The sequence below is a fragment of the Anser brachyrhynchus genome (genome assembly GCF_964034855.1).
Source record: "Anser brachyrhynchus genome assembly, chromosome: 14".
NCBI classification, from domain to species: domain Eukaryota; kingdom Metazoa; phylum Chordata; class Aves; order Anseriformes; family Anatidae; genus Anser; species Anser brachyrhynchus.
The window spans coordinates 6280293-6297685 of NC_137709.1; the positions used below are offsets into that span (position 1 = coordinate 6280293).

General features: G+C 55.6%; 2 protein-coding genes across 4 annotated transcripts; one reads left to right on the forward strand and one right to left on the reverse strand.

The window, feature by feature from the left end:
* Positions 1-27: 27 nt before the first annotated feature.
* Positions 28-12246, reverse strand: DCTN4 (dynactin subunit 4). Of its 2 annotated transcripts, XM_080555657.1 has the most exons (14): positions 12015-12238; positions 11155-11225; positions 10582-10760; positions 9784-9827; positions 8772-8879; positions 8144-8164; positions 7144-7217; positions 6934-7046; positions 5523-5632; positions 4455-4528; positions 3989-4043; positions 3407-3514; positions 3019-3116; positions 28-2334 (listed from the first exon to the last, which is right to left on the reverse strand). In XM_080555657.1, the coding sequence occupies exons 1-14, from the start codon at positions 12147-12149 to the stop codon at positions 2121-2123; spliced, it is 1404 nt and encodes a 467-aa protein (XP_080411783.1). In that variant the 5' UTR covers positions 12150-12238; the 3' UTR covers positions 28-2120. The 2 variants fall into 2 exon arrangements, with proteins under 2 accessions (XP_080411783.1, XP_080411784.1); XM_080555658.1 differs by lacking the exon at positions 8144-8164 and having other exon boundaries at positions 12015-12246.
* Positions 11976-16319, forward strand: SMIM3 (small integral membrane protein 3). Of its 2 annotated transcripts, none has more exons than XM_080555661.1 (2): positions 11976-12113; positions 15466-16319. In XM_080555661.1, the coding sequence occupies exon 2, from the start codon at positions 15467-15469 to the stop codon at positions 15635-15637; it is 171 nt and encodes a 56-aa protein (XP_080411787.1). In that variant the 5' UTR covers positions 11976-12113; position 15466; the 3' UTR covers positions 15638-16319. The 2 variants fall into 2 exon arrangements, with proteins under 2 accessions (XP_080411787.1, XP_080411786.1); XM_080555660.1 differs by lacking the exon at positions 11976-12113 and adding an exon at positions 13976-14128.
* The last annotated feature ends 1074 nt before the right edge of the window (positions 16320-17393 follow it).

The following is a 17393-nucleotide window of genomic DNA, read 5'->3' on the forward strand; positions in this document are numbered from 1 at the left end:
TATTTTAATCGTTATTTCCCACTGAAGTCACAGGAGGCCGAGCGGCAGGTTGCTTTATTACTACACCAAGTCAAGCAGCAGGGCAGGGGGTGCCTATCGCGGGGGTACGAGCTCGCGCAGGAGCGGGGACGGACGGACAGAGGGTCGGACAGCCGGACACAGCGAGCCCCTTCCCAGCGCCTGCAGGGGGGCACCGGCTCACCGAGCTGGGCCAAGCGCTCACAGAACCACAAATCAGCAACACGCCTTGTTTAGAGCCCCCGAGCGGCACTCATGGCCCCAGGGAGGGCCCCCCAACCTCAGCAGCATCCCCAGGACCCCCAGGGGAGGCGAAGTGGGGCTCAGGGGCTCCCCCAGCCCCTACCTCGTCCCCAGGACGCTGTTTCCAGGAGTTAGTGGGGGTAGCGTTGCGGTTAGTCTGGCTACAGCCGAGAATTCCCAGCTGCAGCTCGAGCGTTTCGCTATGTGGAAAGGCAGAAGAGCAGCGGACACTAGCGCTACACGTTAACAAACACAAACCACATGTAAAGGCATGCTGTACAGCTGCGGGTAACCTACGCCAGGTTGTAAAGGGGATGCCTCGCCGCTCCGAGAGGTGCTGCAGGATCGAGCTGTAAGGCGTGCTGCCCTCGTGGGGCTGGCAGCACCCCCCCGGCCCGCCAAGGCAGAGCTCTGGCTTCAGGGGGGACGTGGCCAGGCGCACCCAGCCCTCTGCTGCGCCCAAACCTCACCAGGAGGGGAGGCAGCGTTATCCCTCCCTCCCGCACAGGGGACGTGAAACTCCAGGCTGGCAGAGCCACGCCACGTCACGAGCGCCTTTTGAGCAACTAAGCTGTAGCTGGCTGACAGTCACCCCTTCTCCACCCCACCACCACACCAAAGCCCATCAGCAATGGGTCGTGAAGGCAAACATCTCAACTGGGAACGAAACTGGAGGCTCCCGAGGAAGAGCGCTCTCACCCACCTGCACTGCGCTGCTGCGGCTAGCTGCCGCTCGGTATCCTGGATACGCTGCTCTTAATGACTGTTGGCAGCAGGGACTGCAGCCAAGTTATGCCGCAGACAAACGATCTTTTCCCAACGGTGCAGTGTGCGCTAGTTACAGGACAATGGTCCTTCCTCCCTTACACCCCCCCCACCCCCCCACAACTGGAAAAAGACAAAGCACGAACTTGGACAACCTCTGCAGTTCCTTTTTGTACACTGGACCTAACTTTTAACTCTCCACGTTTAGTACTCTTCACTTGCTACCTTTTTTAACACACACCTATTAATACCACGACTGCCAGGCAGCCTCTCAGGACCACTACTGCCTCAGCAAAGAAACGCAGCGGGCTCTGCTTTCCCAGCTTGTAATAAATCTATCACGCTACCACACCCAGCTTGCAACACAACGGGCTTACAGCGCAGTTGGTCACCGCTCAAATCCACGAACACTACAGTACACTACGTTTTGAGTTTAAGGGCAAACTGATCATCTCCTCTGTGAAAAGATGTATCACCCTGGCTAAGGAAGCTACGTATGCCAGAGTCTTTTCACAAAAACAGAAGGGCTTCACGTCCGAGTGCTCCACGGTTACTTGAGGTATCCTACTAGGAAGCGGAAAAAGAAAAGAAAGCAGCATGCTGCTGGCAACAGACTTGCCAAAACGCAGCAGACCTTGCCACCTCCTAAAATGTTTGTTCAAGAAGGGCACAATTCTGTGTGAGGTGAGACATTCACTATCAAACACGTCACATTAGGTTTGTGGGCTGACATGAAGAATAAAACAATACGGGTTCTTTTTTTTGTTGTTGTCAAAGCCAAATTCAGCCAGGAGTAGTGCAAATCTGGAGGAAGCTAGCTCTTTCTGTGCGCTGAAACACGTGCTGCAAGTTAAACTAGCCTGTGGCAGTGTAGGGAAGCAGAGCGTTAGTTAGTGGGCACTACGATAAGAAGAGAACAAATCATCCCGAAGCACAGCACCCCCACCCCGCAGCCCCCTCCTCGCGGCCCGGCTGGGGCGCGCGGCGCACCCCCACACGTCACAAAGGAGCGCTGACGGAAGGTTTCACCGGGGCGCACTCGTTCGCTGACAGTCCGTCCTGCGGCCAGCCACTGGGACACAAGTCGGGAGCTTTTACGGGAGCACTGGACCGAGGCTGAGCTCGACGTGATGGGTGAGCCAGATGACCTCGGAGATCTGATCGCCTTCCTCGCTGGGCCGGATCGGAGCAGCAAGGTTTTTAAACTCGTGCTTCATCTTAAAGCTCACGGTCACTTCGCCCTCCTCTTTCTGTGGGGTGACCTTGATGAAAACTCCTACCTTGTTGGCTTTTCTGAAGGCGATAACGCTGCAAGGCAGAAAACAAAAGAACTGGGTCAGCCAAGTTCTCAAACTATTGTTCTGAGAGACTTATGCTGGTGCCGTGTAAGAGGCATGCTCAGTTTACAGCCCGCAGGCTGCACGTGCCCTGCCAGAACAATTCTCCTGGTGTGTAGCTTACTCCCCGTTGCTCTTCTTCCAGGAGACGGCAGCCCCTCCTGCCCCGTGATCAGGATGGGGTACCCCCTTCACGCTGACAAACCCACCACATAGAACCAGCCTGCTTTGGCCACAGGAGTTAGGTACCCAGCCGTGCAACAGGGAGAGGCCGTAATATTTGGCTCAGGTTGCTCCGTAAGAGCCTGCAGAGCATATTCGGCTCTGAAGGCTGGAGGTACCTCTGTTGCACACCCTACTGCGGAGTTCTGGGCACTCCTGTGAACCCTCTGCTTGCAGAGGGGAGGATTACAAAGTATTCCCAGAGAGAATCAGTACCACCACCTGTAACTCAACTGCTGTCACAGCACACTTGCCGTAGAGGGATCAAACATCTCCTGAACAGTCCAAACCACAAAAAGAAAAGATTTGCACTGCTAATCTCCGACCAAAACATATGGTCAATGTAAAAAGAAGTACCGAAGAGAGATGAGAGCAAATTACTTGGTGCCAAGTATTTAAGGGATAGGATGCCCACAGACCAAACAGCACTCACTCAGGGTCATCCTGGAAGTCTTGAGGCTCTGCCAGCTCATCATACTCTGCTGCAGCATCTTTGCCAGCCAGAATGAGCTCCTTGGGAGGAACTGCCACCTGAAACGAAACAAAGAGAAGCAGCCTTTTAGTACTCACCACCTACACTACAAGCAGGATAGAGAACTCCCCTTCTGAGGTCTGCTTTACTATGGCTTAACAGAAGTGATTCACCCTTGGCTTTCCTCTCTAATAGTGCCTAGTTACCACTCTGCCTGGGAAGTTGTATTTCTCCTTTGGGCTCTGGATCTCAGTGAACAGACACCATTTTAAAATACATTATGAGCTGATGCTTACGTTGGTGATGGTCATTTAAGCCTCCAAGGAAGAAAATCCGGAGGGCACAATACCTTGGCAGTGCTGTTGATGTTGTCAGGGTCTCCCTCCTCACACTCCAGCAGCGTGACGTGCGTGATGTTCTCCACCGGATTGGTCAAAGTCAGAAGAACTTGGCTTTCCTGGAAAGATTCAAGAATCCCAGGTCAAGAAGCAATTATTCTAAAAGTCATCTTTACCTCCACATCCTGCGCCTGATAAACACCTTCAAAAACTGTCTCACGTTCTCAAAGGACTGAAAGCGAAGAGCCCCGTTCTGTAAGAAGGGTGGCAATGTCACGCAGCACTCTTTTTTAATAGCAGAAATGCATGTCTTTGGACTCTAGCCCAGACACCAACCCCACACCTTTTATTCATCAGATATTATCATGTACTTGCAATGCCAGACATCGCACCGCACTGTAATCTACTCATGCAGAGCGGCAAGTACATGCAGTGTTGTTCTGACCACTCCCTTAAACCCTGCGCCCTGTCTGCAACGAGCAGAGCCTTCAGGAAACATTCCTCACGCCCTGTAAGCTCCCAAAAAGATCCCACGTGCACACCTCTCAGCTGTGACTCACCCTAAAACGTTTCTGGAAAAAAAAAACACTGACCTTCATGTAGCGCAGGTTGGGAATGGACATGATCCTCACTTCAGGGATATAGTTCCTACAAGGAGAACAAAGCAAACGATCACAATGAACTGTGCAGCTGCATATAACCTCGGTACGTGGTCACAGGCATCCAGCTAGACATGTTCAACACTACAAGAGTTCAGCTTACATTAAACAGATAAATAAAGTGCCCTTTTGCTATGTAAGGCTAATCCTTTTAACTCCTGCTACCACACAGGGCTGGAACTGCACGCTGTGCCTTCTTTCAAACTGAAGTCTTCAGCAGATCATGAAGCAATGTTACTGAAGATTTACCCAGATACATACAAGTGACTACGTCATTGTAAGAAACGACACAATCAATCACACAAGAGGTCAAATCAAAAGCACAAAAGAAATGGAAATACAAGGCTTTAACTAAGTATCGGTAGGCAGCTGTTTCCCCCAGCCCCTGCATCTTACTTACACGGCAACCAGCTGGATCTTGAATTTGATAGATGTTGGATTGAATTCTGGTTTGCTCAGGTTATGCTCACATTTCTGGAAGCAAAGATATTTTAGTAAACACCAGAAGACAGCGTGCAGTCACAAACTGATGAATCAGAGCTGCGGGCACAGTGCCACCAGCCACAGCATTGCCCCTCTAGCACAGCGCACACGAAAGCTATCTTGGGGTGCACAAAGTCAGACTGGTGTCAAGTTATTGGTGTTTTGAAAACGTCATACCAGCAAAACTAGTGCAATCTCAGAAACACGAGATTGAGAACCAGGATGAAAAATACTCAGACACTCACTGAACGCAGCAGGAAGAAGGCACAAATAACTGCAGCCCTTTGACTTATGCTCCAGAATCCATTAAATAGCCAACAGCTGCAACCCAAGACTGATCTGCTCGTAGACTACTCTTCCAATAAAGGCCCAGCCTGACAGTAATTATTTAATAATCTGAGTTTGCAAAGCATTTTGCATCTTAAATACTTACAATAATACTGCTGTTAGCCTGGGAACTAGATAAATATCCCTATTTCACTGAAAACGCAAACAGCTTTTTGAAGATGATGTAGCAAATCAAGGCAGAACTTGGATTTAATTCTTGCTTGCCTTCACTTTACAGCTCTCTGCTTTTCCACTCTTTCTGCCTTAATTCTAGGGGCAGCTTCAGCACTCTATGCTGCCTTTCACTAATGTGTCGTTTACTGACTTGATTTTTGTCTTTAATAATAACAGAATTTTATAATGCCAACTGTACTGGCTGCCTTCTGTAATTCCTCTGCTAGGCAGAGCGCACAGACCCTTTTGCAAATCCACCTTTGGGTCTTTCTCTCTCTTTGACAACAGGGCTTCCCATTTGTCATCACGTCAGAGATGTGACGGTCTCCCTTATAACCGGTAACAGCACCGAGAGAATGTGCTGGAGAACTTGGAACAACCAGAAGCATTTGAGCAGTTTCTTCTAAAACGAAACACACAGCCCATTTCCCCACAATCCCATTTCTGCGAGCCTAGAAGTGCCGTTTTGTATTTCGCCACCTACCCGACAGCGCAGCGAACGTTTGATCAGGAGATGCTTGTGACGCGGGTACAGCTGGGAAGCGCAGATCGGCTGGAAATCGGGCTGCAGCAAACGCTGATGCAGGGTCGTCACTGGGTGCACAACGGAAAACAAACCAAATCCACGTCTTACCCAGGCACTGGAACTCAAGCCAGGTTGTAAGCGTGTGCTGTGCTAACTGCAAGCATGCAGTGCGCTGTGCAGAAATTTAATTTCACCCGCACCCACTAATTCAGAAGCCACTGGTAACTGCCACTGTTCCTAGCAGCGAATGAACGGGAGGGTAAGAGGTGTAAAAAGGGCTGCCCTGACTGGGCACGGTAACGTTTGTACAATACGAGTGCCAACCCAGGAGAAAACAAGAAACCGTGATCTGTTTTTGAAGCGCAGCTGAGATGGCAGCAGTATTTTATCGTCATCTAGAAAATAAATTACGCTTTTGCAAAGGGCAAATCAATTTTCATAGCTTTGTTACTGTCACGGCTGGGCACTGCACAAGTAGAACATCCAGCTTCTCAGCAAGGAGCTTGCATAATTCAGACCCACGCAAAGAATTAGTGACTACACAGCTCCTAAGGCAAGGAACCACAGTGGCCAAACTCTCCGTGGGTTTCTCCCCAAAAACAGGCTCTTCGTGAATATCCCAGTGCCTAACAGGCAGCGAGCCACCTGGCAGCCTCCCCTGCCAGGGAACCACTGCAAGTTGTCCTCTCCACCAGCACCTTATTTTCACAACACTGACAGAGACTTATGACAAAGACGATCTGCCTCTCTCCAAAAAGCTTTCATGAACTAATATCGGTGGACTCTGTGGTCCCACAGAACTACTGAGGAAACCTGACCTGCTTAAAGCCACTTCAGCGGGAAGTCCACATAGCTTCCTGTACCCACTGTTTTATCCCATTCACTCCCCAGTTTTCTGGGCCAATTTACAATATTTGCTGATTAAATCATGAGCCAACTAAAGCGTACGCAAGCTGTTCCAAGCTGATGTCAAAATAGTGCACAATTGTTACTGAACAGGCCAATTAAAGTGCCAACTCCCCAGCAGCACAACCACTTCCTTATTTCCTGCTCGTATTTGAAAAACGTCAGCCCTTTTCTCCGTCCAAATGTTGACATTTTGCAAGCAGAGAAACTAAGACCAGCAAAGAAATGGAACAATAGTAAAGAGGCCTGATGTTTTTGGCTCTGAGCTTTCCATGTGTAATACGAAGCTGGGCTGCAATCAAAATTACCATTTAAAAGGTCCCCCCCAAAAAATCACACCATTTCAAAGACAACGTAAAAATTACTAAAACCTTGGAGCACTTGGAACTCTACCGGCAAGTTTCCAAGCACCGCCCATGTTATAAAATGGAATGGCAAAAGTGACAGAATATTAAGGTATTACCCTCTGTCAGATTGATTGGTCTGGTGTAGTAATCCTCAGGAAGAGGTTCCACTTCTTCCACTGCATCAGCTGGCTCAATCTTGATCTCCTTTTGGTCTTCTCCTTCTTTCAGACTGACGCAAAATAAGGGAAAGTTTGGTCAGAGAGAACACCTCCTATCCTACACCTCCTACCCTTCCCAATAAAAACAACCCCAACCCAGAAACTCACGAGAGTCCAGCGAGAGCACTGATCGGAGCGCCGGGCCTCTGGCGTTGAAGCCTGGTTCCCAGGCCATATTTGTCCTACAGGAAAAAAAAAGTGCTGTCAGAAAAAAGGTCTGCTTCCTGCCAGGACAAAAAGACCTACTGCAAACTCACCCTTTAAAACTGCATGACAAGCATAGGGGAACAAGCAAATTAAAGCAAAAAGGGAAAGGTATTCAAGGTCTCTCGAGATCATTTTTCCTGCTCAAGCTGTTAGTAAGGAGAAAATTACCACTACACTGCAGATTGGAAGAGACAGGTGTGTGTGTACTGCTTATAATTTTTTTGTTTCTTCCCTTAACTACCAGCCTGCGCTGCTGACATGTTCTCTGTACTGAGCAACTGCACATCAGGTAGCGCAGAATGAGAGTTCAACTGCCTAAAAACTGGGTAGACGTGGGCTTGTGTCCATCTGAGGTGCTCTGCAGCACTCCTAGAAGCAGCCGGAGCGCTCAGCTTCCTACGAGCCTTGTTACCTGTAGGTCTGACTCTGTCACCAGGCACCACCAGTTGCCAGGAACAGCTGAGCTGCTCCCCAGCTTTCTACAGCTGAAAAGCACACAAGACGTTTGGAAGCAATCCTCCTTCCGGGCAGAGCTGGAAATCCAATTCTCACCACATGAGAAATGTGAGCGTCAGCCCACCCTGGTGATTCTTCAAGGATCAGAAGACTGATGTTAGTGCCACGTCCCTCCGGCAGATGAGACGGCTGCGTCTTGGCCAGGCTTTGTGAAGGAATGCTTTTAAAACGTACGCTACTTACCCAAAGGCACTGCCTGCTTCTAAATTAGTAAGCAGTACTTTTTGTAACACGTTACCCTCTAACTAGTTAGCCTTCGGGTGCCTTTGTTCTAGGCACCTCCAAGTCAGAGGCCCTGAGGCCAGGTGACGAGCAGGATACGTCACTGCCCTTCAGTTGGTACCGTGAGAGCTTTAACACCAGCAGAAACCGGGAAAAGACTTACCACTACGTGTATAGTGTGTTGCTGTGGAGAGCCCCCAAAATAGCAGCAGGTAGCAACGGAGACAAAAAATGCAGCCATAAGACACAAGCAAGGGCACAGAGCAGGCACAGTTAATTGAGAAGTAGCAAGCATACGCAGTCACCTGGCTGAACAAAGTAAGCATTTACCTGGCAGTTACAATAAACAAGTTATTCAGGCCACAATCGAGTGTTAAGGTTCAGTTCAGTTGAGATTTCACGCAGCAAAGCGCAGGACAATCCTGATCTGTTACTGAGCAGTGGTATGAAACTGTCCTGAGAGCTACCACCGGTATCAAGGGTGCAGTTGTGCTGCGTTTCACTGCTGGGTAACGTATTCCTTCGCATGGCAGCTACAAACCCTTCTGGCGCTATCAGAGAGGACTATCAGAGAGTGAGGCAACGCAATACACAACGATGCGTGCAAAACTACTCGTCCCCAAAGAAACCCAAGTGCCCTAGCGTATTTTCTTCATGTTCTCAATTAGGAAAAAAAAAAAACAAAAGCAGAGCAGCCCTATCATGCTACCACTCATCTAATTTTCCAAGCTGCTGCTGCTGCTGCTGCGCATCGCTTCTCCTGTGCTGACAGCACGGTGCTCGCAGCTCACCGAGAAGGCCAGCGGCATGTAGTTTCGGCGTCGCACCAGCTTCTTGCGGTCCCGCTCGATCTTCTCCTTCTGAGCCAGCTGCTGGTAGTACTCCACCAGCTTGTTAATCTGGAGGGATCAGGAGGAACAGATACATGGTGAAAGGAGAACAAACGCCAGACCAGCTGCAGAAGCCGGCGTGTCTTAATATTTCTTAATCCACGCTGCAGTTCACAAACTGATGCTCCTTTGGGAATGAGGCCCGTCAGAGAACAGCACCTTAGTCTGATTTTGCAGTTAGGTAACAGATTTGGCTCGCACATTTGCCACGACCGGACAGCATAACGTCGTGTGGTCAATAAAAGAGCAGTTTGCTTTAGTGCTGCAATCAGCATCTCCCCACCCAGAGGCTGATTTATGTTCAGTGCAGAGCCCTAACTGGTGACAAGGAAAGGTCACAGAGGTGCAATTCTGTTTTCCAGATCCTATAAGCACTGTCAAGAAAACAAGTTCTATTCACGTGAAGAAAGCCCACCAAGCATACTGCATGATAATAACTGGACGTAAGCCCCTTTTAGATACAAGTCTTTTCTTCTCCCAAAGCAGCCTGCACACTTTTGAACTTGATTGCAGTAGGAGTTTTAAATGGAGACCAGTAAAGCAAAATCTGATGTGCTGTCACAGGTCAGCAGCACTCTCCCTTAGCTAGCAGCCTTCCCCACATTTTCCCAACTCCCCAAGACATACGGACACAACATGCTCATGAGTTTCATTTTAACAGTGCTGCTAGACGTGATGTTTGCAACCGAGTTTCTTCTGAACAACCAATTTTATACCATGACATCCATGGAAGAGCCTCTCAGAGGCCTTTCTTCCACTGAATTCAGTCAAGATAGAGATCATGAGCTGGACATGCCATCCGAAGAATTATACAGGTGCAGAAAAAGCAATTAAGAGGGCTCGGCACCTCTAACAGCTCTTTCTAGCTGATGCCACATCAGCCTAAGCATGGCCTTCTCCTTCACTCACTCACCCTCTGCGTGTGGGGATTCTCCGGTTCCTGCCAGCCACCACTAGCTGCATGAGAAGGAGAAAGAACAAAGCCCTCAGGAGAAGATTTCTTGATTCCACACAGAAATCACCAACACCCAACTGCCTTGGACCTAGTAATGAAATATGACTTTCCCTATGCTCACTACACTTAACATTACAATTCTTCAAGTTCATACCTGCCCAACTATATACCTCCGAAAGCTTTTCCCAGGCAGGTTTGGGTTGAAGTCACTTGCCCAGCTTTTATATTGTGTTTTTACACAACTGCTGCTTGAGAGATACTCAGAACAGCACCCGGCAGTGACAGATGCTTTCTGCATGCCTTACACATCAAGAAATAGATAAAAGCTTTGTTCCAGTGCTGTCATTAAGAGGAAAAAAACAAGTGTGCCTTTGAAATAAGCCTAAGTAAACAAAAGTGACAGAAAATAAACTAGATTTCTATGCTGTTAGACCAAGCAACTTCAAAGACTCTGAAGGTATACGAGCAAGCTCTCCAGAATGGGGAGTGCCGACCAACTGACAGAGCCCCGTGTTTTACAGCTTCCTCACTAGTCAGGCAACACGAGCCTGGAAGCAGGCCAGATGTTACACTCACTCAGCTCTGCAGTCAAGACTTCACAGACAAGTCATTTTCCTGTGAATTCCCCAACTGTGACTCAAAACCTAGATAAACATTAAATTTATCATACGGCCAGAAACCACCTTTGATTATCTTTTAACTTCCGAAAGACACTGGACTCCTGCTGTTAGCCTCGTGTCTTTGCCTGTCACTTACCAACAGACTTATCTGCCATGCCCACATCCCGGGAAGTCCAGCGGCAAAACCCACAGGCCAGGTAATACGCTTTCTTCATTGTAGTTTTGGCTGGGTCATCGGGGAGCGGAGCAGGAATACTGGTGGCCCGCGTAGAAAGGGTGTGCATGCAGCAGGGGCAGTCAAAGCAGTTGGCGCACCTGGGAAGAGGAAAGCCTACATATGAGAGTGATCTGACAAGGTCCAAATGCAGCCCACAGGCACAGGGGAACGCTTTCAGCAAGCAAATCACGATTAAAATAATAGATCTTCTCATCTAACACAGCAGTACTAGAGGAAGGGAGGAGTTCAGAGTTCATGTAGGAATGGCAGCAATGAGAAACGCTGGGTGATAGAAAGAACGCTTCTCTTTGCGGTTTGAGAGCAGGTCACCAAAAAAAGGAGAATGTCAAGAATACATGGCACATCACGGACGGACACTTATTCCTCTAACTGACTAAAATGTGGTAAGTGATGTGTTTTCTGAGGAGAGCTTCGGGTACACGTGTTCACAACGTACGGAAGAGGCCGGCCCTGAGGAGAAACCACCCTTACCTATTCTTTTTCAGCTTGGCTTCGGCCGAGGGCATGTTTTCCAGGCAGCTGGGGCAGTAGTGCGAGTCCACCTGAGGAAGAGCACAGGCACGTCGCAGCGCGCGGGCATTTAGCGAGGCTCTGGGTCCGGCAACGGGCCGGGGGTATTCGTGGTGACTCGGATCGCCCCTCTCAGCCCCAGCTGATGCAACCGACGTCAGCCCCTCTCAGCCCAAACCGCTGTTTAATGCCATAAGCTGGGAGGCTCCTCAAAGCAAGGTGCTTAAACCAAACGTGAAGGGGCGGGCGGGGCCTGACACGGGCCTTCCTCGGCCCCCAGGGGCTGCCTGGGCCGGTGCAGGGGCTCCGTGAGGCGCTTCCCGTTTATTTTTGCCGTGACTGTGGCAGGAGGCTTTATTAAACCATTTTCCCTTTATTTTTCACAATTATCGGGCCCTTGGTCACCCACCGGGCCAAACCCCACACATTTCACAAGCGCCCCACGCCAGCCCCCAGGCTAATTTAATTCAAATTAATTAACGTTGCGGCAATTAGCCAAGAGCAGACGACGAGACCCACCCCCCCCCCTTCACCCTCCCCCCGCCCTGTCACACCCCGACCCCCCTCAGACACTGCCCCTCCCGCAGCTCCCGCCCCCCCGCCCGCCTCCACCAATCACAGCCCTCTCCGCGCAGACTGACGCGAGCTCACAGCCAATCCGGCGCCAGGTCCCTCCCCCTCCCACACCCACCGCTCCCCGCGCTGCGCCCGCCCCCCGAGCCGCGCCGCCAGCCAATGGCGAGGCGGGATGACAAAGAGCGACGGGCGAGGCAGCCAATGGGTGCGCGCGGAGGGCAGCGGCCCGGCCGGGCCGGCGTTACCTCGTGCGAGACGCACTCGAGGGAGCGGAGCTCGCTGCAGTAGCGGCAGAAGTACAGCTGCGGCAGCGGCGCCCGCAGCTCCTTCTCGCCGCGCACCAGGTACAGCACCCGCTCCGACTGCAGCAGCGACGCCATCTTGCCGGGGGGCCGGCCGCCGCCGCCGCCGCGCGCCGCGCCGCCGCGCTGACGTCACCGCGCCGCTGCGCGCGCTCGCGCGAGCGACACGTCACCGCCCTGCCCCGCCCCCCTGCGGGGGTGGAGGCCACGTGACCAGTGGGGGATTAACCCCTGCGGTGCCGCGGGGGAGTGGGGGGCGGTGTGCGAGGGGTTGTGCAACGTGCAAGGGGTTGTGCAAGGGTCTGTGCGGCGTGCAAGGGTTTGTGCGAGGGTTTCGGCTGTATCCCAGCTGTGCCAGCCCGTGGGCACCACCAGTGCAGTGTGCAAGGGCTTGTGCAACGTGCAAGGGTCTGTGCAGAGTGCAATGGTTTGTGCAAGGGTTTGTGCAGTGTTCAAGGGTTTATGCAAGGGTCTTTGCAACGTGCAATGATTTATGCAAGAGTTTGTGCAGCGTGCAAGGGTCTGTGCGGTGTGCGATGGTTTATGCAAGGGTCCGTGCAGTGTGCAAGGGTCTGTGCAAGGATTTGTACAGTATGCAATGATTTATGCAAGGGTCTGTGCAACGTGCAAGGGTATGCGCAGTGTGCAATGGTCTGTGCACGGTCTTATGCAGCGTTCAAGGTTTTATGCAAGGGTCTTTGCAATGCACAATGCTTTAGGCAAGGGCTTGTGCAGTGCCCAATGATTTATGCAAGAGTTTGTGCAGCGTGCGAGGGTCTGTGCAGCGTGCAATGGCTTATGCAAGGGTCTGTGCAGCATGCAAGGGTCTGTGCAGCATGCAAGGGTCTGTGCAGTGTGCAATGGCCGTGCAATGGCCGGGCATCACCTGCGTGCCCTGTGCAGCATTGTGATGGCCGTGCACTGCTGCCAGGCGTGTGCCTGCCCAAGCGGGACCTGGTGGCACAGGGCGCACGCGGGTAGCGGTGTCCCCACCTGCCCCGTGGGGTCTGCGTGGGCGCTGCGGGGCACGGCACTGCCCGCGGGGAGGAGCAGAGCAGCGGGGCCCCCCCCGGCCGTGCCCACGGGCGGCTCCTGCATCGCTCGCCTGTCCCCCGGGGCTGCACGAGGGTGCCCGCGTGCTGCCGTCCCTTGGGGCCGCGCCGTGCTAGGACGTGATGGGGACAAAACCAAACCAGATAAGAAGCAGCAGCCCCTTCTTGCGGGGTCTGCCGAAAAACCCCTCAGCGCTCGCCGGGTGCTCGGAGGGCAGAACTGGCATCACGGCTCGGCTCCTGGGACCACCACCGAGGCTCCCTGCGCGGCGTCCTGCAGCGTCACCTCGTCCCCAGCCCCGTCCCTGGCCTCTGCCTCTCGGCGCAGCTCCGGAGGGAAGCCGCGAGGCTTCCTCTGCGTGCCGATAAGGCCCCCGCCGGCTTTATCTGACGGCAGCAGCCAGCACCGGCCCACGCTCCGTGCCCTCCTGCCCCGGCCGCCGAGCGCACGTGGGGCCTCTCCTGCTGCGTGGTGCCGGGCAGGGCGGCGCTGCGTGGCGGTGCTCAGCCGCGGGACGTCCGGTACTGCGTCTGGCCCCGCACCTACCCCTACAGCTGTCCCCACGTCTGTCCCTGTGTCCCCACGTCTGTCCCCGTGTCTATCCTTGCGTCTGTCCCCGTATCTGTCCCCACGTCTGTCCCCGTGTCCCCGTGTCTGTCCCCACGTCTGCCCCGTGCCCAGCCCCACATCCAGGCTCGTGTCCGTCCCCGCATCCCTCCCCACGTCTGTCCGTGTGTCTGTCCCCACTCCTGTCCCCACACCCATCCCGGTGCCCACCCCGCACCCGGTGCTGACCCCGGCCCCCCAGCTTCGGCTTCCCCCGGCCCCCCCCGTGCTCCCCCTGCCCCCCCTTCCCCTCCTCTCCTCCCTGTCCCTGCCCTCCCTCGCCCGGCCCCATCCCTTCCCCTTCCCTTCCCCTCCCCGCCCCGTCCCTCCCCCTGCAGCCGCCCCGGGACCGGGCAGGGGCACGGGGCAGGACGGGACGCGATCGCTCCCCACCGCAGGTGAGGGCCCGGTACCGGCCCCGGGGGCTCCGGGCACCGGGGGGGGGCTCCGGGCATCGTCCCCGGGGGGCCGCGGGGCAGCCCCGTGCTGCTGAACCCCCCTCCCCCCCCCCAAAACGCGTGTCCCCGGGGGCACCCCCAGCACGGCGGGGGCAGATCCGGATTGTTCCCCCCGGGGCTGGGGCTGGGGTGGGTGCTGGGGTGGGTGCTGGGGCTGGGATGGATGGGGGCTGGGGTGGGTGCTGGGGCTGGGATGGATGGGGCTGGGGTGGGTGCTGGGGTTGGGATGGGTGCTGGGACTGGGATGGATGGGCACTGGGGCTGGGATGGGTGGTGCTGGGGCTGGAATGGGTGCTGGGTCTGGGATGGATGGTGCTGGGATGGGTGCTGGGATGGGTGATGATGGTGCTGGGATGGATGGGTGCTGAGTCTGGGATGGATGAGCACTGGGGCTGGAATGGGTGAGTGCTGGGTCTGGAGTGGGTGCTGGGACTGGGAGGGATGGGTGCTGGGACTGGGATAGATGGGCACTGGGACTGGGATGGATGGTGCTTGGATGGGTGCTGGAATGGATGGTGGTGGGATGGGTGCTGGAGCTGGGATGGGTGCTGGTGGTGCTGGGATGAGTGATGATGGGTGCTGGGGCTCGGATGGGTGCTGGGGCTGGGATGGATGGTGCTGGGATGGGTGCTGGGGCTGGGAGCGCAGCCCACACGTGCTCCAACCCCAAGCCCCCAGTTGGGGGGTGGCACCACCCCGATGCCCTCCATGCCCCGGTGCCCTCCCCGTTAGCGAGCCGTGCTGCTAATTAAGCCATCGCTAATTAAGCCATCGGCTACGTGACTCAGCGGGGAGCTGCGGGAGGGGCCGGGAGGTGCGGGGGTGCTGTGCTGGGGGGGTTTTGGGGGCCGGTTGGGGTGCCCGAAGCAGCCACTGCCCCCCGGGAAGCTTCGTCCCGACCGCGTCCATCCCCTGAGTCCGGGCACCCGCTTCTGGGCTGGGGCAGTGCCCTGGGGGCAGCGGTGGGACGCCCGCCCGCCTTCATCAGCTCCTTTAATTGCAGCAGCAATTAGCAGGGAACTTGCTTGCTTTTTTTTTTTTCTTTTTTTTTTTTTTTTTCTTCCCCTGGGCTTTCATCCAGCCGCATCAGAGCACGCCATAAATCCCAAGCTTCCTGGAGGAGCTTCGGCCGAGGCTTTGCGCTCTCCAAGGAGCCCAGGCTGGACGTGATCTCCCCCGGGGAGAGCCACGGGGTGCTGAGCGCCTCCCAGGGAGCGGGGAGGGGGCAGCCCGCTCACCCCCCCCCCCCCACACACACACACACCCCTCCCTTTCAGGATGGACCCCCACGACCCCACCGCCCTCCCCAAGCACATCCTGGACATCTGGGTCATCGTCCTGATCATCCTGGCCACCGTCCTCGTCATGACGGCCCTGGTGCTCTGCCCAGCCACCGCCGTCATCATCTATCGGGTGCGGACTCACCCCACGCGCAACAGCATCGTGTGAGCCTTTTGGGGGGGGGAGTTGGGGGCCTGGGCCCCCGTGCCGTGGGGCACCCCCAGGGCTGGGCACGAGACGATGGGGCAGGAGCCGGGCTGAAGGCACCGAGCGCCCCGGGAGCAGCGGGGAGGCTGTGCCCCAGAGATGTGCGACTGGGGGGACGTGGAGATGACGCCTGGACGGAAACAGCTTGGTGCCGTGGTGCTGAGCTCGCCTTTGCTGGTGACCCCGTCCCCTCGCAGCAGCGTTATCCCCCCATCGGGACCCTCCCTGGCGTCAGCAATGACCCTAAATGCCCAGCAAAGCTGCTCCCTCCTGGGAGTCCCAGCTCTCGGGGCGCTTGGAAAAGAAGAGCGGAAGCAAGGCGACGGATGCGGCTTCTGGTTGCGCATCCAGAGACTCTGCTAAAGAGTTGGTGAAAGTGCCCGTCCCATCCGCGGGGCAGAACAGCAGCTGGCTCCAGCTTTCCCACGTCCCAGGTGTGAGCCGAAACCGCAGGAGAACTCCGTGGGGCGCTTGGGTCCTCCGCATCTCATGGGGTTGAGGAGCGTGGGCAGCCCGTGCCCGCGTGCCCCTTGCCTGCCCCGCTCCCTGTGGCACAGGCAGCAAAGGGGGCTCCTGCCCAGGCACAGACCAGGGCCTGAAAAGCTCTCGGACTGCTAGAAAATAAACAGGACTTTACTCCGCACGTGCGTCGTGCAGCTCTGTGCGCGCTGCGCTTGGTGTCCGGGCGCACCGCGGGGTCCCCTGGGTCCTTACCCTGGCTCCTGCGGCACGAACCCCGCGCAGGGGCTGCCGGTGCCCCGGGGGCTTTCTGGTGGTGCTGAGCGCGGTGCGGGGCCGGGGCCACGTTTCTCGGGCGTGGGCGACCTGCGTCACTGCCCCCCACGGGTGCCCCGGCTCGCCCGCAGCCCTGCGCGTGGCTCGACCGCATCCCGGTGACTCAACGCCAGCGAGGCCGCGAGCCACGGGCTGAATCGGGCTGGGATGTGGGGAACGCGCCCGTGGCGCTGGTGGGAAGCGGGTTAAACCCCGGTTTCGCAGCTGAGGAGTCAGCCCCTCGGTTGATGAAGGCTGGAAACGGGGCTGGGCAGGGGGAAGGAGCCGCTCAGGGAGCCCGGCGTGGGGACGCGCACCCTGGGTAGTTTTTGTTCCCGGCTCTCCCATCGCCTCCCCTCCGGAGTCGCAGCGCTCGAGGTTACACCCGGAGTTATTTGTCCGACACCCGGCGCTGGTTGTCCTTTGTTCCTCCCTTCTCCCTCCCTCGCTGGCGCACGCGGTGCCGGCAGCTGGAGGCGATTACGCCGGGTCCGAGCAGCCCCCCCTCTGCGCCCCCCCCGCTCCCCATCCCACCCGGGCTGCCAGCAGCCTCGGCAGCCCCCCAGGGAAATCCGCGGCGGCGGCACCGGCGCAGCTTCCAGGAACCGGCGCCGAGCAGCTTCGCTGCGAGAGGAAGAGGCAAAGCCACGAGCCCGGCTGCGGGTGGCGAGGGAAGCCTGGCCCGGGGGGGGGCGAAACGCTGCCGAGGAAAAGCCTGCGCAACACCCGCAGCCCCCCCCAGCCCTTTCTGGGGTCATTTCCAGCTCCCCGAGCCCCTTTTCTCCAGGGCGGTCTGGGGTGCGTGCGAGGTTGCCTTTCGTGGTGGGAGTTTTCTGGGAAGCGTCGCAAACGCTTCCAGGAACAGCACCGAGAAGGAGGCTTTGTTAACAGCAACAAGGCAAGGAGCCACTCGGAACAAAATGGCAACGAGGGGGGGGTCGAG